Source organism: Polypterus senegalus, chromosome 2 (assembly GCF_016835505.1).
Source record: "Polypterus senegalus isolate Bchr_013 chromosome 2, ASM1683550v1, whole genome shotgun sequence".
Classification (NCBI taxonomy): domain Eukaryota; kingdom Metazoa; phylum Chordata; class Cladistia; order Polypteriformes; family Polypteridae; genus Polypterus; species Polypterus senegalus.
The window spans coordinates 199,485,650-199,513,349 of NC_053155.1; the positions used below are offsets into that span (position 1 = coordinate 199,485,650).

At 38.3% G+C, this 27,700-nt stretch overlaps 1 protein-coding gene across 1 annotated transcript in view; it reads left to right on the forward strand.

Annotated features, from left to right (window-relative positions):
* Positions 1-15,872: 15,872 nt before the first annotated feature.
* The window catches only part of atg3 (autophagy related 3), a 55,361-nt gene continuing 43,533 nt past the window's right edge, over positions 15,873-27,700 (forward strand). Inside the window, exon 1 of the mRNA XM_039745164.1 lies at positions 15,873-16,109. Coding sequence (XP_039601098.1) covers positions 16,038-16,109 — 72 coding nt within the window. The 5' untranslated portion in view covers positions 15,873-16,037. The remainder of the gene's footprint in view (positions 16,110-27,700) is intronic.

Here is a 27,700-nt window from a genome sequence, read left to right on the forward strand (position 1 = left end):
CTCTAAAAGGTTGACCTCATTTACTATTTGTGTACGCACTGATTTATTGAAGAATACAACTACATAAGCTTGCAGTCTCAATAGAGATATCTTCTTGGACCGCTCAACAACAACAGGGTGCATTAGTCTTAACGTGATTCTGACGGAATGCCGCAAAAGTACGCAGCCTGTAAGAACTTGAGAAATCTGCAGGGGGTTAAGATGTGCAAATTGTCGTGCTGTCTTTATTTTCATGGCGTATGGCAACTGTACATCAAAAATATGTACTTATTATAAGGGTACAAATATCGCAGCCATGCCGCTGGTACAGTTGCAATACCCCCTAAGAGAACAGAAACTATGCCACGCTGATGTATATAATTCGTGCTTCCAATTAAAGAAAACAACATTTTGAATTTGTAAGCATGTCTTTTATGATACTGTGAAATGTTAATGCTTAGGTACATTTTTTTACATATTTTTGGACATAGCATATGTACAAGCTGTGCACTAGTTATTTGACACTGTTCCAAGGAATTTGATAGGCTTAGTTAACTGTCCTTAATAAATAACCAGCAGTTGTTCTAGTGCTATGAAGAAATTGAGTATGTCATAAAGTATTTTGTAAACTTATATCCATCAGTAAACATACTTGGAGGTTATTTCAGTGAAGTTTAGATATGTCTCAAGACCCAATGTTACCATATAGATTTCCAGCCCTTAGTGTAAATCATAATTTAACTGACATTTGCTGAGATGATAATCCACAATGCAAACAGTTTAGTTGGAGGAAAAAATGTCTTCATTCACTGCAGAACTGACATATGGTTAATGTTAAAGGACCTCCTGTCTTACTAGGGAGTCCACATTTTACAAGTTATTTTAAAACCACAAAAATAATTACAATTAAATTAAACTTAGACAGCAAAGGACAAGTAACAGAAAATGTTTATATTCAAAGCTAAATCACAGTCTTAGAAAGTGATGTACTGAAGGTTATAATTAATAAGAGTTTTGAAAAATATGGGAAATTAGATAATGATAATGGAGAATTGCAAAACACATTTCCACAAATATAATATCCTTTGATCAATTGTGACTTTGATAAGATTTACTGAATGTTGCTAAAGTTAAGCTAGGATACCTGGAGAAAAAGCTTTTTGTCACTATGCACCAAACCTGTGGAATAGCTTGAGAAGTTAGCACTGTTGATATTTTTATATGGCAGTTAAAATATACTTGTTTGATCCTTTCTTTTAATTGATTTTTTATAGTATAAACATGGATGGATGGATGGATGGATGGATTTTTATAGTTTAAATAATGTTTTCTATTGTTTTTAATTTGCATTTAATATGTTTCTTTAACTTGTTTTCTGTTATTCAATTTAGTAATTTGTTATTATTTTTCCTTCTGCTTTATTGTTAAAATTCTAAATTTAATTAAAAGTGTTCAATATTTATTTTGTTTTTTAACTGTTGGATTATTTTTATTCTTTTTTCCTAATAAGCACCTGTGAGAGGTAAAAATAAATAAATAAATACATTTAATTAAATTAAATAAAATAAATCTTTCCTGGCCTGGGAGTGTTAAGTGATTCTCAATATGTGCATAGTATATAGTGTGTTCTGGTTGCCACGTTAATAGCATGTTGCTACCATAAGCATCATCGGAACAGGCAGAATCAAAATGAAGAGAAGCAAAGTGGAAAGTGTGATACACGACAATTTGTTTAACTAGATGATTTGAATAATTAGTCATATTATACCTTGGGGAATTGATGTAAAAGTGAGTAAAATAGTATTGTAACTCTGACAAATAGCTAGAAGTATATGCAATATGCTTCTTGTTACACTTTCAAGAAGGAATACTAAATATATTTACGCTTGCAACCTAGGTCATTAATAAGTTAACAGACCCAGCAATTATTTAAATTTGCTTATTCACACTTCACAATAGTGATACAATGTATTTGTAATCTGCACTTGGATGGTGTTACTAGAGAAAGGTGTTATACAACAGTTGAAAGTAAGAGTCCTGAATTTCCTGAACCATTATTTATAATTTTGAATAAATAGGCCTGGTTCTGTGATTTTATTTCTGCATTGTATTTGTTAATCTGAACCTTCAGTAATTTTCCAAAAAACAAATAACCACATCCCTTATTGCTACATTCTCATCCTGTAACTGTGTCTCTCACACAAGTTAACTGCAAGAACTTCCTCATTCAGAAGTATGAATCAGAATTGACCCTTTTCTCATATTATTTACTACCTGTTCTAACATATGCAATCTTCTCCTTTGACATAGCATGCCATTTGTTTGGCCATTACCCTGAGATTGAGAAACAAATTCTTGAAAAGGATAGACTGAATAAAAACAACAAATCTTATTGCATTCATCCTCCCATCAGTTTTTCTTACTCATTTACTATTTCAGTGCAACTTAAATACAGAGGTAATGTTTTCAGTTTTGTAGTTAGGAACAAACATTTTAATATACACTCACCATTCATTAGACAGGCAGCTATTGTGGTGGCTAAATCTATTGACTTTCAGCTCACTGTGTGACTCTGAGCAAGTAACTTAACTGCCTGTGCTCCGACTGTCTGCAGTTGTAATATATCCTCACCTAACATAAATGTATAAGTCAGCTTTGATAAAATTTTGAGCAAAATAAAACCTATTGTTATTGTTGTTGCTATTATTTTTAACAAATGTTGGCTTTAGTTGTTTTCCCAGCTTACTGCATTCCCATAATTCGATGAAGTGGGTTTGGGAAAAATAGATAACCAAAGTGTATTACACAGAGACTAACAGAAATAATATTTATCCATACATCCTTTAATTTTCTTACTCACTTAAGCCAAATTTTTATGGTTATAGAAGGTCGGAGTCCTACCTAGTAACACTAGGGGTAAGGTAGGAGCCAGTCTTCAACATGGTGCAAGTCCACTGAAATTTGAATAAATCATCCCTTTAATAAAATGTTGGTAATAAAAATAAACAAAATTAGAGACCATGAGGGAAATCTTGTTGAATAAAAGACTGCAACAGAGTGGAAAGCTGGATAGAATATTACCTTAAAAAGGCCAAGAAAGATGCAGTAGTCGAATGGGACTTTCTGGAAATAGGAATAGTAAAAAAGGCAGACTCAGTGGCTGCATAATTAAAAAACTTCACTACATTGTTAATCGAATTCCCCCATTGAGTCACTATCTAACACTAAACAAGCCGCCTGATCTACATGTTCTGAAACTGTAAAAAAAAAAAGGGTTTCTGCATTTTGTTTGAAACAAAAGATAAAAAATTAATAAAAACAATCAGAAGTTCTAATTAAATTGTGCTATGTATATAAAACATGGTAAAATCTTGTTGACTGTAAATGGTTCCAACCATAAAAATAGGTGGAGTTTAACAATGACATTTAAAAATCTCTTAATTGAAATAACAATTTAGAGGAAGTTATGCAAGAAACAAACATATAATAGTAGCAAAACGCTCCGTGGATTTAAAAATGCAGAAATAAAAGATTTGCTTACATCCTGTTTAGGCAGACAGTGTTAATGTGGTGCAAGAATCTGTATTCCCATTTATAAGGCTAGAAGGCCATTTCATACCAAAGACCCACAGTGGGACTGTAAGAATGTCAACTATGTGCTCTATGTAAATGGTGATATAATGTATTTGTAATCTGCGCTGGAATGGTGTTAGGTGTTATACAACATGTTTATTTGTAAATCCCATTAATCACTACTTATGCAGCACCCTTAAACAGTTTTTCACGCACACAAAGGTTAATTTTACGGGAATAACTACAGAATATACAATATAAATTAATTATATTTTTCATTTTGAAATGTAGATTATTAAAAGTCAAGTCTACAGCAAATATACTTGCTACAAAAGTGCCAATAAATTACAGTGTTCTGCCGTGTTCTTCTGTATTTCCCTGAGCATATCTCCTTCATAGCATAAATTCATGTATATGGATTCAGAACTAGAGATAGGTTAGAAAATGCACAGATGGAAATACTTGATTTTCCAAACGCACTTCTTTTAATACCGAGAGGGCATGGGAAAGCATTTGATAGTGTTGACTAGAGGGCAGAAATCATCTCTAGACAGGATGACAGCCTATATCTCAGGAAACCAGAGATGGAAAGTAACGAAATACATTTACTTTCATTTTTTTAATCTAAATACCTTTACTGCCTAAAAATTATATTTAGTACCAATTGTACTTCGTTACATTTTCAAGTCAGGTTCATTACAAATAACAATTATCTGGCTACATGCAAAAACTACAGACAAAAATTTTGTGGGTCGTAGGTCCTGATTTGCAAACTCGAAGAACTTTAGTCGATATTATAATCATGCAGTTAACTCGTTTCTTCCAGCAGAGTAACATATTTCAGTATGTCACGGTGTAATAGAGCAGTTTATTGGGCACCGTTGCCCCATCATGCCTCTCGTCAGCTGTGACTATAGTTTTTTTCTTCATGTGGAGATTTGTAGTGGCAGCAGCGACAATCTTCTTTAGAAAAGAAAGAAAGAAAGAAAGAAAGAAAGAAAGAAAGAAAGAAAGACGGTACAGGTTTGGTCATATTTAGAAGTGCTGTTCGGTCCCAAGTGCATAAAACCTAACAGCTTCATTGTGCGGTGTAAACTGCACCCCAAAAACTGTGAAGTTACCTCTCTATGCAAATTTCTTCCTCACATTTACAAAAACCTGATTTTGAAACATAGGGGGCGCCTAAAATGCAGTATAAATGATTACAAAAGCATAGTTAGTTGCACTGAATATTGCTGCGAATATTGTAAATTTCTGATAACCACTTATTGTTACGAATGAAGCAGTGACCACTGACCAAAAGAATAAGCAAAATGACAGGCGGCATCATTTTAAAAAAGATGTTCCCCTTCTGTGCGTAATTGTAGGTGCACTTAGCACATATGCAAATGATTAAACATGCGTAGTGTGCATTAGTTAGTTTGTAATATTTAGCAGTAATTTCTGTATAATAATAAGGGGGCTTGAATCGTCAAAACGAGTCCGTAGTGCCTACCTTTCACGGTGCATACTACACCTAAAATTGGTCAAACGAAAGGCTTAGCAAAAAACTCCTTTGATGTGTTATTCTGACGACACACTCATTCTGTATTTGTCTAAGCACATTTCAGCTGAACAGCTGAAATATGAATAGTACTTTTCATCGCCCAATAACTTCTGCAACACCTCCCTACACGTTTGTTCAACAGTACTTAAGACTGTGCATCACAACCGCAACAGTTTTACTGTAGCTGGTTTATTGATGTATTGACGCCCTACTTTGATAATTAGAGATAACATATTAAGCATGGTTTGAGTTTTTAAAAATGAATTCTTTATGCTGGTTATATACAGATTGCACTTCATTCAAAAGCATTTTGTCTGCTAATGCACTTCATTTGCAAAACTGTTTTTCTTTACTGGAGGCCTTGTTTCAAATTATACTTTATAATGATAAGTACATTTTGCATTGTGAGCTACAGTATTTAGAGATGATTTTGATTGTGTGCATTATCGAGGGATTTTACCTTAATATAGCTGCTTTATAGCACCCCACGTGTACAGTCTTACCTGCACATGGACAGCTGCTTTAAGCAAAGAGACTTGCTAGCTTAGCATAAGTAGACCAAACGGTTCAGCTACACCTGTGCCAATCACCAAAGCAGGTGCCCCTTCACCACGTTGCTTTGTATTGAAGATGTGTCTTCTCATCTGCTAATATAGGAATATGACAATCACCCACACCAGGTGCTCTTAACAATATACCTTGACCCAATCAAACAGTATATAATTAATATTATTATAAAGCAACAGTAATAAAAGCAACAGTAAAACTGATGGTAGCAAAAGTAGGAAATATATTTAAAAGGAGACTTTAAAGGTTAAGACCCACTACACTCAGGTCCCGCTTCACATGGTTTGTCATGTGGTGGGTGTGACAATGTGCTATAAGCACATGCTCCCAGCCTTGCTCTTTGTTCTTCTCTGCTCTTATTGCTTTTTCTTCTCCTTCTCTGCTCTTCTTGCTTTTCCTTCTCCTGCTCTGCTCTCCATACCTTCCTTCCTTCTCTGCCCAGCATGAACAAAAACTTAAAGGCCTAACTTCACTTCGATTTTGAAAGTAACAGTGATTACAAGAATAATCAAGCAGTGTTTGCCTTTCTCAGGCTGCTTGTACATTCCAATCCTAATTACTCCAGGTCTAATAAATTAACAATCTGTTTAAGATTCAAAAAGAATGATCTAAAAGATACAAGGTTCATGTCAGTAAAGATCTTCTTCTTTTGGCTGCTCCTGTTAGGGTTCACCATAACAGATAATCTTTCCCCATATTCCTGTCCTCTGCTTTTGTGAAAGATACAAAATTTAAAATCAATATATAGCAGTTGATTAAAATAAATATAAATTTTGTTTAACATAGAATAAATGAGTCCAAGGAGTCTCCAATCAAAAAAGTCAAAAGGTACAAGTTTTCCAATCTTATTTTATAAACTGATTCAGTTTTGAACATTAGAATTGCTTACTTTTATACCAATTAAACATGTCATTGTTTGGATATTTTAGTATTTCAAATATACTGTTTACTTCATTGATGTTCATTTTATTGTAATAGGCTGAGATGAGTGTGGTCAATAACTTTTTAATAACAAACTAAATAATGTAGCAGCCTTATTGATTTCAAATTGCAATTAGTATAGTACACATATAATAATAAAAATATGTTGACTTGTTTTCATAAGAGAGTATGCGGCACTTTGCAGTTGTTAAATGACTCAGTTTGCTAGAAGTAGACGAAGACTGTTTGAAATCAATGCTGTGTCACTGCTGTGCGGATTATTTAGATTCTGGGCAAATGATGAAAATTTCGATATGTTGAAATCTAGTAGAAAGTCACAAAGAAACAGATAACACTGGATCCTTTAATCGTATTTGGTCTTTGTTTGGAATTTCATTTCTTAATCAGTCAATTTTTGACATTTAATAGAAAAATTGGCAGTTGAAGTTCAACTCACACTTTACCTGACCTCCTTGGTCCCTCCCATAGGTGGTGAGCCCATGAGAAAGGGGGACCCATGTTGCCTCTTCAGGCTGTGCCCGGCCAAGCCCCATGGGTTCAGGCCCGGCCACCAGGCGCTCGCCATCGAGCCACACCTCCAGGCCTGGCTCCAGAGGGGGGCCCCGGTGACCCGCGTCCGGGCGAGGGAAAACGCCGTCCAAATTTTTTATTCGTCATAGAAGGTCTATTGAACCGCTCTTTGTCTCATCCCTCACCTAGGATCAGTTTGTCTTGGGTGGCCCTACCAGGGGCATAAAGCCCCAGACAACAGAGCTCCTAGGATCATTGGGACACGCAAACCCCTCCACCATGATAAGGTGGCGGTTCAAGGAGGTGCGCTGCAGACCTCGACTCAGGACGTTGTGGGTCGGTGGGGTGAGTACTTCGAAGACCTCCTCAATCCCACTAACATGCCTTCCAATGAGGAGGCAGAGCCTGGGTAGTCGGAGGTGGGCTCCCCCATCTCTGGGGCTGAGGTCACAGAGGTGGTCAAAAAACTCCTTGGTGGCAGGGCCCTGGGGGTGGATGAGATATGCCCGGAGTTCCTCAAGGCTCTGGATGTTGTAGGACTGTCTTGGTTGACATGTCTCTGCAACATCGCATGGACATCGGGGACAATGCCTCTGGATTGGCAGACCGGGGTGGTGGTCCCCCTCTTCAAAAAGGGGGACCGGAGGATGTGTTCCAACTACAGAGGGATCACACTCCTCAGCCTCCTTGGAATAATCTGATCGGGGGTTCTGGAGAGGAGGGTCCGTCAGATAGTTGAAACTCGGATTCAAGAGGAACAGTGTGGTTTTCGTCCTGGTTGCAGTAGAGTGGACCAGCTCTACACCCTTAGCAGAATCCTGGAGGGTGCATGGGAGTTTGCCCAACCAGTCTACATGTGTTTTGTGGACTTGGAAAAGGTGTTCGACCATGTCCGTCGGGGAATCCTGTGGGGGGTGCTCTGGGAGTATGGGGTACCGGGCCCCCTGATATTAGCTGTTCGGTCCCTGTACAACCGGTGTCAGAGCTTGGTCCGCATTGCCGGCAGTAAGTTGAGCCTGTTTCCAGTGAGAGTTGGACTCCGCCAGGGCTGCCCTTTGTCAACGATTCTGTTCATAACTTTTATGGACAGAATTTTTAGGCGCAGCCTGGGTATTGAGGGGCCCCAGTTTGGTGGACTTAGGATTGGGTCACTGCTTTTTGCAGATGATGTTGTCCTGTTTGCTTCATCAGGCCGTGATCTTCAGCTCTCTCTGAATCGGTTCGCAGCTGAGTGTGAATGTGAAGCGGCTGGGATAGGAATCAGAACCTCCAAATCCGAGACCATGGTCATCAGCCGAAAAAGGGTGGAGTGCCCTCTCAGGGTTGGGGGAGAGATCCTGCCTCAAGTGGAGGAGTTCAAGTATCTTGGGGTCTTGTTCACGAGTGAGGGAAGAATGGAGAGTGAGATCGACAGGCGGATCGTTGTGGCGTCCGCAGTGATGCAGGCTCTGTATTGGTCTGTCATGGTGAAAAAGGAGCTGAGCCGTAAGGCAAGGCTCTCAATTTACCAGTCGTTTAAAGTTCCTACCTTCACCTATAGTCATGAGCTATGGGTAGTGACCGAAAGAACAAGATCGCAAATACAAGCGGCTGAAATGAGTTTCCTCTGCAGGGTGTCTGGGCTTTCCCTTAAAGATAGGGTGAGAAGCTCAGTCATCTGGGAGGGGCTCAGAGTAGAGCTGCTGCTCCTCCGCATCGAGAGGAGGCAGATGAGGTGGCTCGGGCATCTGATCAGGACACATCCTGGACGCCTCCCTGGTAAGGTGTTCCGGGCACGTCCAACTGGGTGGAGGCCCCGGGGAAGACCCAGGACACGCTCGAGGGACTATGTCTCCCGGCTGGCCTGGGAACGCCTCGGGATTCTCCCAGAAGAGCTAGAAGAGGTGGCCGGGGAGAGGGAAATCTGGGCATCTTTGCTCAAGCTGCTACCCCCGAGACCCGACCCGACCTGACCTTTCTTATGGGTTTGTCTAAAGTACATTAAAACATTTTTAAATACTAAATTATAATAAAGGCATTGAAATATGTTTTAATTATTATTGTGAACTACTAGAAATAAAAATAAGTGGTCAGCTTCCAAATCTTTAAATTGTATTCCAGTGAAGGGTAGAATGATGTGCTTTGTAATTGATAATGAGCTCATTTTTATAGAAGCTTACAATAAAAAACTAACTAAATCAAGAAGGTTGCTGTTTGTTTTGTTTAGACTATATATATATATATATATATTTCATATATACTGCTCAAAAGAATTAAAGGAACACTTTTTAATCAGAGTATAGCATAAAGTCAATGAAACTTATGGGATATTAATCTGGTCAGTTAAGTAGCAGAGGGGGTTGTTAATCAGTTTCAGCTGCTGTGGTGTTAATGAAATTAACAACAGATGCACTAGAGGGGCAACAATGAGATGACCCCCAAAACAGGAATGGTTTAACAGGTGGAGGCCACTGACATTTTTCCCTCCTCATCTTTTCTGACTGTTTCTTCACTAGTTTTGCATTTGGCTACAGTCAGTGTCACTACTGGTAGCATGAGGCGATACCTGACCCTACAGAGGTTGCACAGGTAGTCCAACTTCTCCAGGATGGCACATCAATACGTGTCATTGCCAGAAGGTTTGCTGTGTCTCCCTGCACAGTCTCAAGGGCATGGAGGAGATTCTAGGAGACAAGCAGTTACTCTAGGAGAGCTGGAGAGGGCCATAGAAGGTCCATAACCCATCAGCAGGACCAGTATCTGCTCCTTTGGGCAAGGAGGAACAGGATGAGCACTGCCAGAGCCCTACAAAATGACCTCCAGCAGGCCACTGGTGTGAATGTCTCTGACCAAACAACCAGAAAGACTTCATGAGGGTGACCCAAGGGCCCCATGTCCTCTAATGGGCCCTGAGCTCACTGCCCAGCAGCATGCAGCTCGATTGGCATTCGCCATAGAATACCATAATTGGCAGATGCACCACTGGTGCCCTGTGCTTTTACAGATGAGAGCAGGTTCACCCTGAGCACGTGACAGAAGTGAAAGGGTCTGGAGAAGCCATGGAGAACATTATGCTGCCTGTAACATCATTCAGCATGAGCAGTTTGGTGGTGGGTTAATGATTGTCTGGGGAGGCATATCCATGGAGGGTCACACAGACCACTACAGGCTTGACAAAGGCACCTTGGCTGCCATTAGGTATCAGGATGAAATCCTTTGACCCATTGTCAGACCCTATGCTGGTACAGTGGCTCCTGGTACACGACAATTCCTGGCCTCATGTGGTGAGAGTATGCAGGCAGTTCCTGGAGGATGAAGGATTTGATACCATTGACTGGCCACCACACTTTCCTGACCTAAATCCAATAGAACACCTCTGGGACATTATGTTTTGGTCCATCCAATGCCACCAGGTTGCACCTCAGACTGTTCAGGAGCTCAGTGATGCCCTGGTCCAGATCTGGGAGGAGATCCCCCACAACACCCTCTGTCATCTCATTAGAAGCATGCACCGATGTTGTCAGGCATGTATACAAGAACACAGGGGCCATACAAAGTGCTGCGTACAATTTTGAGTTGCTGCAATTAAATTTTGGCAAAATGTACTAGCCTGCCACATAATTTTTTCACTCTGATTTTTGGGGTGTGTTTTAATTCAGGGCTCTGTAGGTTGATCATTTTCATTTCCATCAAACGATGTGGCATCCTTTCGTTCCTAACACATTACCCAGTCTATATCAGTATAGATATCCAGGAGGATTTCTTTTTCCCATTGAGATCTGATGTGTTTTCAAAGTGTTCCTTTAATTTTTTTGAGCAGTTTATGTATATACACAGTCTAAATTTGTTTGAAATGTACTTGCTCTATCACAGTACACCATTTACTATACAATATCTATATACTGAACAGTATCTAACTGCTATGTACTCTATATTCTGTTCACAGTTTCCAATGCACAGCTTAGATATTTGAGGATACTTATTAATTTATAGTAATTTTTTTTTTCTAAAGTAATTTAATTGTACTACTACTTGAGTAAATTTTATAAGCCTACCTTTTTTACTTTTACTTGAGTATAGTTTCCATATCAGATACTTTTACTTGAGGAAATTTTTATCTATGTAATAATACCTCTAGATTTGTTGTTTACTTTCTCCAACTCTGCAGGGGACACTTACTCAAGCACATACCCACACTTATTGATACCTAGATAATTTGGCATTGCCACTCAACCCAATATAGTCTTTAGCATGTAGGATGAAATCATACTATTCAGGTTAGAATCTCACACAGACTTATAGGGACTGAGCAAAATTCCCAGGGTCAGCACACTAGCCAAGATTTGGATTCAGGACTATATGGCTGTGAATGCAGTGATTTTATATACAGGGTAATGCCTCTACTTCTGCAGCAAATCTAGATGTCCCTATCTATTCTTAATCACTAACTTCATAGGTGCACAGTAGAGTCTAGTCTATATTCCCTGACTCTACAATATTCTGGAATGGCACCTTCTCAGGCCTGGATTACAAAGCATCCCAAGAGTTCTGAAGATGGCACACAGCTTCTTTCTGTTAAGTACATGCAACATATAACACATGATGACTTAGCACAAACAGTATTATTATATATCTTAGTTATGCTGCACATTCACATTTTTCCCCCACCGTTGTTTCAAACAGCAGATAACAACTAGCATTCATGCTACTGTGTTTCAAGAATAGTTCTCATTCTCGTGTGACTACTCAGCTTCCATCTCCTTGAAAACTGCACAAGCATTTCTGATGTGTGTTTTTGATATTTGTAGTCCGATGTTGCATTCAATGTACAGTGTTGTATTCATTGTCAATTGTTTGTGTAATAATTGTGTTACTAGTCAGTGAGAGGCAAGCAGGTAAACCAAGTTAATTCCATTAGTGTACTCCTAACCAAAAGGTACATCATACATATTAGATATAGGCAACCCCTCACAGAATGTCAGTCTGTTTATAACTGGTGACATGTTAAAATTAAGACTGAACCCAACAGACAGGCTTAGCAAATGGTTGAGATTAACCGATAAATGAAACTGTCTTCTAAACTGCCTTATGGACAGCAGATCACAAGTGAAAAGAATGTCAGATTACATGTCAGCTTTGAAGAAATTAAGAAATCTATATTGAAAACAAAAATTTTCTTTGATTTACTGATAGAGAGATTCACTAAAAACACTACATACTTGAACAGAATGTTGTTGACAAATCATATATAGTTTGAAAAAACCATTTGACAATGAATCGATATGCAATTATCATATCATATCAATGATCATGCAATTACTAGATGTATCTGTGCTGAACAGCAGGTAAAGTTCATTGGTGGCTTGACAAAAGAGTCTGCAAAGTGGCAAAAAAACTATGCCTGCTGATGTATTTTTATTTTTAATTTATTTCATTTATTTTTATTTTTGAATTTAATTTTTTTCTTAGTTTTACTATAATAGCTGAAAATACTTCATATTGTGAAAATAATTGCTGCCAGAATAATGTTTTTAAAATGTTCCTTCCATTTTCCAGACTATTTGCTGTTTTTGTGGTTTGTGCTTTGACAAGTTTTTCTGTGGTTCCCTCAAAACAACTTTGGGCATATGATGGTTCAAGTCTGGGGCCCCTGTCTCCCAAAACCCATCCCTGGTTATTGTTCCTATAGTGTTGTGGAACCTCCAAGTGTTCCTTAGCAAACCTGAATAATACACAACATCCAGGTGGTCTTTAGCAAGCCTGTGATAGAAGACAATGTTTTTATGTAGAGAGCAATGTTTTTCTACATGGTAAATTCCCATGAACTCTGTTCTTTTTGTGCTTTTTCTCATGGATGAAGATTTCAATAAGTATTAAAATGCCGGAAGATTACTAGCCAATACCCTTTTTTGTCACCTGTTTGAGCATTATACAGTGTGCTCTTGCAATGATCTTTGCAGGATACCAAATTCGGAAGGTAGCAATCCTACTTAATATAATACATTTGTAAAGTGTTTTTCTAACTGTGCACTGATGCTGGTATAGAGTTCTTTAAAAATTATTTTTATGGCTCCTTTAAACTTCATTGCCGTCAACATCTTTTCTCCAGAAGTTCTTATAGATTTGAAGTTCAGGCCTCAAATCTCAGCCTCATCACTGTTGTCTTTGCAACCTTTCTGTTTATTAACATGAGTTTTACCTTGGGTTCTCTGATTTTGCTCTCACATCCCAAATTCATCAGAATTAGTAGTTGACTTTAAATTGTGTATCAGAGGCTATATTTACACTAGAGCTTAGCTTAATTCTCATTTTTCTACTAAAATGTGACAAAGATTGGATGTGACCTGTGTTTGAACATTTACTGTACTTTAACTTGGCTGATTTTAGGACCTTCGTCCTAATTCTGCATTGAAAATCAGTTTTGCATTACATTATAGTGCTGAGGCAGCATGCAATTGAAAAGAAAAAGATGTGGCGGACTAAGAATTGTGCACCTTAAACACAGAATTTCTGAGAAAGTTTTGCAGACAGAAACTGTCTAGGGCAACCAAATGGCCCTGTAGAAATTCTAAAACTGTCAAACCACTATTTTTCATATAAACTATTTTTGTTTATTGTTCCCACCAGGCCTGATTTTTCTCACATGTCCAATGGTTACTACAAACTGATACAAAAGTTGTAACTGCAATTCAGCTAGGCAATCTTTATGATTCATCATTTTTATTTGTTTTTTATGCCACCATGAGCTGACAAATTCACAGACATCCTACACTGCAAACTTTGTGAAAGGACAGCAGCAGCTGTCATGCTGATCAGATTCAGGGTGCTCTTCTATCAGTCTCGCCTTTGTCTGATTAATTTGTTTTTATTAAACTTGCACAAAAAGAGAACATTCAGATATATTTTTTTCACACTTATATTAGATTCTTAAACTTAATTTGAATAGTGAAACAAAAAATCAAATGTGAGCCACACACTGGAATTAAGTCACTTGCAGCTGCAGCATGAGACAGGTGTTCTATCAATCTGGACTACATGTGTTGCCTTGTGCCTGGCACTGCTGTGGCTCTCACCATCAGTAATATAGGAAATAGATTGGGAAAGTGAAGCTTAAATAATATGAAAGCAAAACAACAAAGGTGAAAAAGTATTTTAATTTGCTGTTAAGGTTTATTCTATATGAAAAATATTGTGCAAGAAAAATAAAAAATGCAAAAAAAAAACAACAACAAATAATTACAGCAGAAATGGATTTATGTCCATCCTGTCAATTTCATACTCCTATTTTTTATATTCCACCTCTCTAGATAGATAGATAGATAGATAGATAGATAGATAGATAGATAGATAGATAGATAGATAGATAGATAGATACTTTATTAATCCCAAGGGGAAATTCATATAATCCAGCAGCAGCATACTGATACAAAAAACAGTATTAGAGTAATAAAAATGCAGGTAAAAACAGACAATAACTTTGAATAATGTTAGTGTTTACCCCGCACGGGTGGAATTAAAGAGTCGCATAGTGTGGGGGAGGAACGATCTCCTCAGTCTGTCAGTGGAGCAGGATAGTGACAGCAGTCTGTCACTGAAGCTGCTCCTTTGCCTGGAGATGACACTGTTCAGTGGATGCAGTGGATTCTCCATGATTGACAGGAGCTTGCTCTATATCAAGTATATTTGAAGCTCTATATTGGATGTATAACCCGGTGTTTTTCTCACAATGGACCACTACATCATTATATAATTTATTCATGCACCGTCTTCTGTTGAAGCTTTGTCTTTATATGGCTGTTTATACTCACAATCACAAAAATATACTGTAGATAAGATGTGATTAAAAGCTGTGGACCTCGAACTCTAGGGTTGTGCGGTATCTTGCTACTGACACCATGTACTGTAATCCAATTGGAAAAAAATACAATCCACTAAAATAAGTATATTGTGAACTAGTCATGCCCTAATAAACGACTTTAAAGACGGTTACCGTTCTTGTGCTAACAATTGACCATATGCTCTTTCTTTGGATATACTTGTTTTGCTTAAACTTTTGCAGTGGTGTACTCTCAGTATTCCGGAAAACTACGGTAAAGTCTAAAATAAAATTTTCATTAGATGCCAAGTTATTACAGTTAAGAACGCGGGCAGCGTGTTCTTTTTTAGTAGCATTTAGCAATATTATACTTTGTTATTGTTTTCTTTGTGTTGTTTTTTCTCCTTGTAATTTTCTTTGTGATTACTTTGATATTAAACAACAAAGATTAGTTGATTTGCAGTAACCTATGCAGTGAATATGCGTACAGTGCACGCACACGCCTCACTAAGCAAGTTTAACTTTAAGGGCTGTTAAACAAATACAGTATGACTCTGAATTTTACAGACACCTGTTTGTTAGTATTATGTTTTTTTTTACACCCTGCCGCTCTAAATTTGGAGAGTGCTGTTTTGAGTAACGGAAAAGATGATGTTACTTTCTTAGCAATTCGAAAGTACGAACACTCCTGCAGAACACACGTACACAGATAAGCAAATGTTAAAGTAGGAATTATCCATTTCTTTTCGGCCTAGAACGGCAAGACGCAAGAATGGAAAGTGATTTTCCGCTCGACAACAGATTGACAAGTGACTCTAGCAACTGAATGAATGGTTGGCATAAACTGATTAGCATATGCCCCACCCAAATCCACGTTTATTTGCCCTGCGCGAAGCACTTCGACAACGACGAACGGATGAGGCGGGGTGCGCAAGCGCTTGTCTAAACTAGAAATCAGGTGGCTTATGTCATGTGACCCACTGGTAGTGTCGTAAGAGGGTAGTCTCTGCGGGTGAGAGGTGAAGAAGAAACGTTGTACCTTCTGTTCGTTAGGGTTGGGTGTAACAGGAAAATTAATCATCACTGCCGGGTTGGTTTGAAGAGTCTTCGGTTCAGGAAAGCACGATGCAGAATGTCATTAACTCCGTGAAAGGGACTGCTCTAGGGGTGGCCGAGTTTCTCACTCCAGTGCTCAGGGTAAGTGGAAACACGCTGAAAAGAACGATGTTGAAATAAGGCTAGTTGGTGGATCGCTGTCCAGAAATGTCACAAATGTACTTTTACCCGTTTTGCACCATGGTTCCTACACCACAAGTTTTGTCCAGACATTTAGTCATAGGACGTATTATCAAATTGGCAAATTCTTGGACATGTCTTCAGTAATATTTTTTATAAATACATATACTGCATATTTGTGTATATAGTATGTGCATGTACAGACTAGTGTGTGGAGTAAAATTGTGATCTTTGTTGTTATATCAGAATGAAATTAACATTGTCATGATTCTTTAGCTAATGTCTGTGGGTCATTGTATATTCAGAAACTTTTACAATACTCTGCTGTGGTTGCTGAAAATACAGAGTCGAGTATAGCAGCGTTCCGTTGTTAGATTGTCTAACACGTTGAATCGGAGGCATGTTTCACCGGTATACAGTTTTGACACATATGTTGGGTTAGCTGGTGCTTCAAAATCGACTTTCCCTAGAGTTTGTCCAAAAGTATGCAATGGAATGGCTTGGCACCAGGTCCAGCATTGAATACCTCATAGGCTGCGGTTGATTTAAAGGTGAATAGATGGGCAATCATGATGTTGTCATTTATAACATTGAACTTAATCTTCAAACCGTTTACATTTTAAATATATGCACGATAATATTCTATTTATTATACCATGTGCTAGAACAAAAAATACTATACAATAAACAGAATACGTTTGCCTGTATTATGTTTGAATTCTGCAATTAGACTATTACACTATTACAGCTACCTTTTCAGCTATTAACATGTTTCAACGTGGTAAATCAATGTAGTTTTTTTGTTTGTTTATTGTGTTTAAGGAGTAAGCATTTATATTTCCCTTTTAGGTTGGCCAATTAATATTTTGATAGCATTGACTATTAAGCCTTGATCAGGTCTAATAAGCAATCTATCACTGTGTTTTTGCTATGTTTCAGTTAATTAAAACATCATGGTGTGGTTATTTGTCTTTATTACAGGAGCACAGATGCAGATGTGTATGAGAATAGCCAGGCTTGCAAGTTTTGAGATCAATCATTAGATCAGCACTATTTTTAAGTGTGTGAGCTGAGCAGTTTGTTATAGGCTACATTTAGCTGCTTTCACTGCTGCTCTCCTCCCCTCCCCAGTCTACCTGACATCATTTAAAAAAATATATATTTATATGTATTGTTTTCTGTGAAAAAAGCATGACATTTAAACATGCACGTAGAAGTAGAAGAGCACAGTGAAATTCTTACTTGCATCCCTGACCAACATGCCACACCACCCTCCAGTAATAATAAAAAAGAAACTGAAGAAAGTAGAGTATAGCAAACAGCTTAATATTCTTCACCTGCTAATGTTTTAATCAATAAACTTGAAGGTGCTTTTTTAACCTTTTTAAATAACATTTCTTTATGCAGTTACATTAATCAGTGCAGTCGTGTACACTATGTGGATGCATAATTTCTTGGATATTTTGAGATGTCCATTATGAATCTGCCACTTGTGGAGAAGAAATTACACTGCAATATCCTGTTTTCTAAATTTACTACTAATAATTGCTGCTTTATGCACCTTATGAGTTGCCATTATATTTTTCCTCTTCCATCCATCCATTATCCAACCCGCTATATCCTAACTACAGGATCACAGGGGTCTGCTGGAGCCAATCCCAGCCAACACAGGGTGCAAGGCAGCAAACAAACCCCTGCAGGGCACACACACCAAGCACACACCAGGGACAATTTAGAATTGCCAATCCACCTAACCTGCATGTCTTTGGATTGTGGGAGGAAACCGGAGTACCCGGAGGAAGCCCATGCAGATACGAGGAGAACATGCAAACTCCACGCAGGGTGGACTCGGGAAGCGAACCCAGGTTTTCTAATTGCGAGGCAGCAGCACTATCCACTGTGCCACCATAAAACCATTTTTCCTCTTGCTTATGGAAATTAATTGATCTCATTTTCATCTGAAATGACCAACTCTTAATTGTGATGTGTCATCTTTTGGAATGACAGAGCCACAGCAACAGGACTGACATGCATACACTTTAATTTTAAAGTTTAGTTGTCTGATTAATGTGCAATAAGGAAACAATGCATTAATCATTTTCAGAGAAATCTTTTTTGTTGATGGTGTACACAATATTTAGAAGTAGCAGAAAAACATATAAATTGTATTGTAATTTGGTGTTTTGGGCAGTGAAGCCAGATTATTAAGGAGATGGTCACACCTTTCTGACTTGAGGAGCATTATACTTGTCATTGAATAGCTTCTACTATAAAGGTGTATGGACAGTGATTGTTTATATATAGTGGTTTTAATTTGTTCTTGAATATGTAGTATACATGCTTTAAATGTATTTTGCTCTAAATGCTGTAAAGTATTTTTCCAGTATTCTTAATTACAATTTTTGCCTCAGTTTCATATTCAAATAATTAAAAAATTTTCATATCTCCTCTTTTTACCCATTTTATCATATAGTGTTTATGGCGTTATTCACTTAGAAAGGCATCTTATTTAAAAATATCATTGATTAATTTTCCTTAATTTTTTACTTCACTGTTAGAAAAATGGTGAAGTTATTTTAACAAAACCATTTTCATAAACATAATGTAACCTTCCTGTTTTGTCTCTCGGGATTAGTTACAAAGTGGTTAGTGTTGTTGCTTTTATCATCATAATGGGCTAAAATAACAGACCTAGTTTTTGTCTGTGTTGAGTTTCAGTGTTTTCCCTGTGTCTGTGTGTCATGGCCTCTGGATATTTTGTCTTTTTCGATCTTAAAAATATACAGGTTAGTATAATTGGTTCAAGTGCCGGTGAGTGTGGGTATGCCCTGTCTATGGTTGTTTCATGCCTCGTGCCCAGTGCTTCCAGAATAGTTTGAAATAGGGCTGTGAAATGGATTAAACAAGTTTGAGTCCTTACTCTCAATGGTAACCAAAAAGCTTCCTTTACCCCCAGTGGCAACCAAGAGGCTTTTTTGCACTCTTCTTCTTAAAAGCTGCTTTGCGGGTAGCAAGGGTGTAAACCCACCTCTTTCAGACAGTGTTAAATTAATTATTAATCAACAGCATCCATCAGCTTGTTGACACACCAGTCAGCCACAAAATTAAAACCACCTGCTTAAAATTGTGTAGGTCCCCATTGTGCTGCCAAAACAGCTTTAACCCATTGAGGCATGGGCGCCACAAGACCTGTGAAGGTGTCCTCTATCTGGCACCAAAATGTTAGCTGCAGATCCTTTAAGTCCTACTAGTTGCATGGCAGGACCTCCATAGATCTGACTTATTTTTCCAGCACATCCCACACTTGCCCAATTGGATTGAGATATGTGGCATTTGGAGGCGAAATGAACACCTTTAACATTTTGTCATGTTCCTCAGATCATTCCTGAACAATTTTTGCAGTGTCCTACCGGACACATTATCCTGCTGAAAGAGACCTTTGCCATGAAGGGGTGTACGTGATCTACAACAAACTTTCAGTAGGTGGTATGTGTCAAATTAACATAATGGGTGGCAGGATCCAAGATTTCCCAGCCCAACATTGCCCCTAGCATTACACACTGCCTCCACTTGCTTGCCTTCTCCCCATATTTCATCCTGCTGCCATCTCTAACCTAAGTAAAATACGCAGAAACATCCAGCTGGTCACATGGCCCAAAAAAAAAAAAAAAGTCATTCATCTTTTTCCTTTGCTCCATGGTCCAGCTCTGGCACTCACATGCCCCTTGTAGGTGCTTTTGGTGGCGGGCAATCATGGGCCTGTTTTGTGGCTATGCAGACCTATTTTCAGCAAGCTGTGATCCACTTTGCTTTCTGACACCTTTCTCTCATGGCCAGCAGTAAGTTTTGTCAGCAGTTTTTGCTACAGTACCTCTTCTGTGGGATCAGACCAGACAGGCTAGCCTATCACCAGTGCACCAGTTGTCCTTCCTTGGACCATTTTTGGTAGGTACTATCCACTGCATGCTGGGAACATGCCACAAGATCTGTTGTTTTGGAGAGTCTTTGACCATTGTCTATCCATCAAAATTTGTCCCTTGGTCAAATATGGTCGTTCAGATCCTTAACCTTGCCTAGTTTTTCCTGCTTCTAACACAACAGGTGCCATTATAACTAAATGATCAATGTTATTCACTTCACCTGTCAGCTGCTTTAATGTTGTGGCTGGTTAGTGTATATTATATGTGCCAGGTAAAGGAAATGTTCTATGCCTGGTGACCTCCCAAAAATATAGAAACCATTTGAAAACATCTGCATTAAATTGTTAAGTATTGCAGTTTTCTTTTCCCAAACCCCAACCTTGCATCTACCATAAAGTTATTGTATTTAGTGAGGCAAAGCACTTCCTATAGCAACATTTAAAGGGGAACTCTATCACAACAAGCTGTATAATTCAAAATAGTACAATTTTAAGCAGCATTATAAAATAATTTGTTAGATTATAAATTTCAAAAAGCAAGCATTCAATAATGTATAAATAAGCATGAAGTGAACATAGGAGTAAACTGACACAGCTCCACTGCACTCTGTACATGTGACAATAGTGACACAAAAAACCTCCAGCATTATCTGAATCATTACAGAGGAGTCAGATTGGAGAATATGGGTATGGCTGATTAAAAGGAGAGAGGAAGTTTTTAAGTATAATTTGATTGTAACTTCTTAAGCTTCATAAAAAGCCATAGGAGGAGTGATTCTAAGCCAGGAAATTATGTAACAAGTCTTTTAAATACGAGCAGCCTTAAAATCGTCTCCATTGGTGAGAGGTGGGCAACAATGGCAGATGATATGAGCTTTTGGACTGTGTTTTGTTAATCAAATAATAGAGTTGAAAAAACAGTATTGTAATGTCTGATTTGGTCATTACGTTTGATCCATGGAAGATATCTAGCAGTATCATTTTGAAAATATAACCTGATGATTAAGAGAGGGAATCTATTTCTTTTCACTTCAGGACTGTAGTAGTGGCCAAAGTAAATGATGGTGAAATTTTTACAGGTAGCAAGATCTAAAGTGAAGAGATAATGAGTTGATTTGAGCTGCATAGTCCCAAAGAACCAGTTTAGTTTTTCTTGTTTAACTTTATTAAGTTGGCAGATATTTGAAATATAACCTGAATGTACTATTGTATAGAGCTGGGTATCGTCTGCATGCATGTACAGCATGAGGTGGTGCTTGCAAATAAATTCTCTCCATAGCAAAATTTAGTAAATGTGGACCAAGCACTGATGCTGGAGCAATGCCACAAAAAGAAGGTCACGGAGGTCTCAAATCGTCTCTAAGCAAAATGGAGTTTGTGTCTAAATAATCATCAAGAGCTTGTCTCGAAGTAGTACAGTAGTTTACTTTTCAGTCTAGTTTAGCACTTCAGACACTTTAGATTATTTTCAAAAACAATAGTTAGATCAAAAAGTATTAACACATAAAGAAGAAGATCATAGTGAAAAAGGACCAAGGTCCTGATTGTAGATGGCAGTTCATTTGGCGCCAGGTTAGTTGACTGTTATGAGTTTTTGACCAAAAAAAGTGACTGGAAATTGAAGGGAATTTCATTAAAATAAAGTTAAGAATAGGCTTATTTAGAACAGGGGCAGTCTGTGCAATCCATGAGAATAAGGAACAGAATGGATCATTTGCAATGTGCATTCAGCACAGGATAGTCTCAATATGATTTCATTCTGTTACGTATTTACGGTTAAATAAGACTTTCTGCTATTACAATGTGCATCATGGAGCTGGCGAAGAAGAACAAAGTTGCATAGTGTAACCAACGTAGTATGGTGAGTAATATTATAAAGTGATTACCCACATACATATATAAACTTTTACGAGTATGAAAAAACACAAACACATTTTTCCATAACTACAAGAGCAGTAAACCATAAAATGCATATATACAGTATCTGCCCTGATTTGGACTGAAGTATCTAACGATAATGAATCAAGATATTTACTATTAATTGATTCAACATTTTACCCTAAAGAGAAGAAAAGAATTACCTTTTACTGTATCTGTTATTTTTAAATATATACAATGCCTTTAGTAAAGGGCTAATCCAAAAATGATGGGATTCTTCTATGCTGCATTATTTTAAAGTACAGTGGACCCTTGACTTACGAACTCAATTCGTTCGCGAGGGCTGGTTTTAAGTTGGTTGTAAGTCAAGACTATTTTTCCCATAAGAAATAATGGAAATACCCATAATGCACTCCGAAACTCCCACAGCAACACTTACTTAACCTTTTCATAATAAAAAAGGATTGTATAATGCGCATAATTTACCAAAACACCAATAATTTTTCTAATGTACTAACCAAAATGTTATAAAAAGTACCTAGCCTACCAGAAACAACAATTTCATACTGTACTCACCATTTAATTTGACATCTTTGGGCTGCAGGAAGGGAGGAGGAGGAGAATGAAATGGAAGGTGGTTATTGTTTAGAAGGAGCCTCCTTATGCAAATCTTTTCTTTGTAAAATTGTCGAGATGGTGGATTTCGACATGCTGTACATATTAGCGAGATCGGTCACGAACGCCACTCTCATATTTCTGCACAATTTCCTTCTTCGTTTCGACTGTGATCGCTGTTTCTCAAGTTAATAATGACAGTAGTTGAGCACTCAGTTCAAAGCTGGCCGTGTTGTGAACTGCTGTAATAATACACTCCAAAGCAAGCCGGTGTTACATATGCGTTCAGCATTTCTTGCCTCGAATTTCCTTTCATCCTACACTTCTACAAATCTTTGTAGACACGGAACACGCAATGAATGCATGTGTTCCAAATAATGATATATTATTTACCTTATAGAACTCCAGGCACCTCGCATCACAATAAAGAGACTTGAGCTGGGAGAAGTTTGCAACTGACTTTAGCCCCATTGGGTTTCTCGGGCTGCTTGTGCTGATCAAAACATTTACAAAACAAAAGACGCTAATGGAGAGGTGCAAAGTAATTTAAAGTGACCTGGGATCAATGTTCCCTCTAAGCTGAGCGCGTGAGCGATCGCTCACACGAATTCAGAGCGTCGCTCATACTTCCTGGACGATCGCTCATTCCGACGTTGTTGCTTGTACTTAACGCGAAAATTGGTGCTCATAAATTTTTGGCTTAAACAAAATGTCGCTCATAAACAATGTTTTTTGCTCACTATATGCTACTCCTTAGAGGGAACATTGCCTGGGATTACAAGTTTTTTCACTTTTTTACAAGTTTTTCATATGGACTATACTGTTCATTGTAACATCGATAATGTCATTACGTGTGCCAGGTGATATTGGCTACTTGTATAGATGGTGGTGGCTTATGAGTGCAGAGGAAAGGCACTACATTGCCTTGCATGATCTTATGGGCTCAGTTGCAGAGTGCAGCATAGGACTGTACAGGTATGTGTCAGGAAGGAAATCACTGTTCTTGCTAATGAAGTTCTGCAGCATTGTTGTTTCATGTGAATGAAGTTGTCAACCATATGTGGTTGTTTGTGGGTGGCAGCCAGGCAGGGTTTGAGGCATGCTTCTTTTTTTGTTTTTTTGTATACATATATTCTAACGCAGCATCAATGCAAAATTTTAGAAATGAGACCTGTGCTCGTGTCAAATTTTTGTTAATGTTCTAATGTTTAAAAATTAAAATTCAAAATCATCCTACATTATGCTTTATGCCCCAAAAACTGTCAGGTATTCAAGTTCTATCCAGTGAGATGAGACATAGTGTAGTTCATGTTAATTATGATCTTTAAAACTGTCTGGGAAGTATGATTTTTAAATTATCTCTCTATTATATTAAAAAATCCTGAGATGAGACAAGACTTTTGCCATGAGATTTTTTTCAAGTCACGTCCTCCTCTCAACCATTTCCAAACAAGACCACGGTCCTCTCACTTCTCATTTGTGTAAATGCTTTTGTCAGACACACTTCCTGCTCTTATAAATTTTAACTTTTTTCCTCATTTTAAGTCATTTATGAAAAGTCCACAGTTTCATCCTTTAAAAAGCTTTTCTGGATATTATTTTTGTACACACAATCTCTTTGATACATTCAATGAAGTCCTTTTCTGTACAATAATTTTATATGTTCTATATGACACATCAACGACTAAGTGAAAAAGAAAGGTTTGCGTGTCGAAAATAAAAAATATTACTTGGTGAAATAACGGAACAGCGAAAAGAGATCAAATATATGGACACAAGCGATATGACAGAAGTATGTAGATATTGTTCGGCTTTAAAGTTTAAGTCGGAGACTTCTAGATCGTCTAATTCTTGTTACCATCAGGGAAAAGTAGTGTTTCTTCTCAATGAAGAGGTGTACCCACAAGAATTAAGATTTGTTGTTTGGTGAAAGTGAAATCCACAAACACTACAGGCAAAATATCCGAAACAACAATAATCTGTTCACGTTTGCCTCATTCAATGCTCAAAACGTAGATTTACACAATTCTGGACCATACGCTATGAGAGTCTGTGGTCCCGCAACAATTAAAGCTACAGCAAGTTGAATTTTGAAGAAACCACAATTCGGTTGGGTGTATATTTATGATCATGGAGAAGCGATGCAACATAGAATCGAAAGAGTTAAACGATCAGAAGTATTAGAAATTATACGGCCAATAATAGATACAAATCCATACGTCCAAAAGTATCACACTTTACATGAAATCTGCAAAACATGGACAAAATTTTCTTGGATTGCTGTATGAATCCGAAAGATCAGGGTCGCATTTATAATAAACCAACATGTGACGAATTGTCAGCAATAATAATTTTGAAAGATGGTGATATCAAAGACAGAGTTGATATTCGTGTTTATCAAAAAGCAAAGCACGATTACTCATTTCTGTCTAATAAATCACCTCATTCCAATCCTTTACTCTTTCCTTTGCTGTTCCCTGATGGCGAAGCAGGATGGTCGTATAATATGAAATACATGAATTCTGATAAAAGAATAACACCCACACAATATTTCGGGGAGTTGATGAGGTGATTGGGGCGAGTCGCACCCGATCGTTCTCTATTGCTTCATCGGCTTACTGTGGCATGTAAATAAGGCACTGCACCCACAGATATGTATATTTATGGGCTGGCAGGATAGAGGGAAGCAAAAAAGAAAAGAGAGAACAGAAGGAGGTTAAAGAAGGGAAAAGGCAGTCATGGGAGACGATGCAGACACCAGGAACGTGAAGGCAGCACGAGCTGGGGCTCCGTGAGGGAGCGCTGGCTAAGGCGATCTAGGGGCTGGTTCATCCCACTGACTAAGCGTGTAGAGTGGGGTGAGCGAAATGTAAGTCCTCCCAATGGATCTGAGGAGCGACTGAGTGAGCGTGAAGGAAGACGGGAGGTTTGCCGACCTCCGATGGTCTGGCTGCGCAGTGTGGCGGCAGCCAAGACAGGAGTTGGCAGGAAGCAGTTTATGCTGCAAACGCTGTGCCAGCAGCGACCGTAAAGGATGAGCCATGAAGACAGAAGGTGGTGTGCTGCGATTGGGCGAGGAGAGAGACTGCATTTTAACCTCTATTATAACGGATTTATTTATTATGGACTTTATCCCCACATTTCACTGGTTTTATGGATTTGCTATTTATTTGGGGCAGCACGTGGCGCAGTGTAGTGCTGCTGCCTCGCAATTAGGAGACCCAGGTTTGCTTCCCAGGTCCTCCCCGCGTGGAGTTTGCATGTTCTCCCCGTGTCTGCATGGGTTTCCTCCCACAGTCCAAAGACATGTAGGTTAGGTGGATTGGTGATTCTAAATTGGCCCTAGTGTGTGCTTGGTGTGTTTGTGTGTGTCCTGCGGTGGGTTGGCACCCTTCCTGGGATTGGTTCCTGCCTTGTGCCCTGTGTTGGCTGGGATTGGCTCCAGCAGACCACCGTGACCCTGTGTTCGGATTCAGCGGGTTAGAAAATGAATGGATGGATGCTATTTATTTGGGTATTGTATTTTTCTGAACACTGCACAGTGGACACTTTTGGTTTTACTTTTGACTGTTTTTAACAAAAGCACTTGAGCACTTTCCACCATCCCCTGGCTTCAATGAGATTTCTCAGCTCATCTCGGTCATAACTATTGACGGTGTTGGTTCAACAGACTCCCATGTGGGAAGAGGAGTTTGTAGCGGACCGGCATCATCACACTATTACACAGTAACCAGGTACATTACACAGTATTGAAAAAAAAAATAAAACAAGTACAACTTGACTTGCAGTATTATCCAGTAGTATAGAAACAGTATTCACACATTTGAACATAATGGTCCACATCCGAACTTTTAAAACCAAAGTATCTTCAGACAACAGACACGGCACCTTTTTTCATCAAAAGTTCTTCTGTGTCATCATGTTCAACTTTATCGTCTGCTACAGTTTCCGTTTAGGAATGTTCTCTGTCCATTTTCACTGCTTAATACCTCCACTAACGCATGTACTCATTCGCATGCCTGTTTAGCGGTGCAGCAATGAAAAAGGTCCCCCCTTTAAACAGTGTCCTGCTACACCATGTTCCAAACGTTGTTTAGGCTATTTAAATCGGTGTTCCAGTATAAGAAAAATCCATATCATAAAAAAAATAAAAAACGGTTTTTGGTATGAACCGGTATACCGTCCAGCACTACTTACAATGACTTGCAATCCACAGTGACCAGAAATTTGTTGATTCTTGAGAACAATGCTACCGGCTACATCAGCTCTGGATATTCCAACTTTCATAAGTAGATTGTTTTATTAAAGTCTTAGCTTTATTGAGAGAACTCAGTGTTCGGTCAAATCAGAGCATACATTTACACCATCCAATTTCAAAAACGGGGTTTCCCTTACCTGCATTTATTGGTTACTTTACAAAATAAATTATTAAAAGTTGATGATGTTGATTGGTTTGTCTGTACTGAAATTCCAAACAGAGAAACCTATCCTGAATTATGGTACAACTAGCAAAATACCTGCACTTCGCAGCGGAGAAGTAGTGTGTTAAAGAAGTTATGAAAAAGAAAAGGAAACATTTTAAAAATAACGTAACATGATTGTCAGCGTAATTGTTTTGTCACTGTTATGAGTGCTGTCTTTGCTGTCAACAAGGATTTGATTATCATTATTTCTTTCAATCAGGTTTGTATTTGGAGGATGTGTTGTGTTCAAGTTATATTCCGTGTTTGTCAACCGCTGTAAAGATAACAGGTTTCATTCATCGAAGTGTTCACTACCCAAATCGGCACTCGTGAATCTAAGATATTTTAACAGGCATTCCCGGTATTATGTTGTGGATTTTCCTGTGAATATTTAGCGGTAGCGTGTCTATGAACTTAATTTAAACTTAAGCTTTACACCTTGCTTTCCTATAGATATGTCTACAAAGGCTTGTTCAGATTCAGAGGGTTGTTCCTTTCTTACTGCATCAATAAACAGCTCGTCCTCCTCTTTATCTGAGACATCACACACTGCATGCACGGGTTTACCTTTCCCAGTCTTGCAAAGGCAGTTCACGTGAGCCGCTCGGAGTACATGCATCGAAGCTTCTCAGCTGTGCTTGGAAGATTGGTCATGCAGTGGGAGTCCAAAAAAGGGG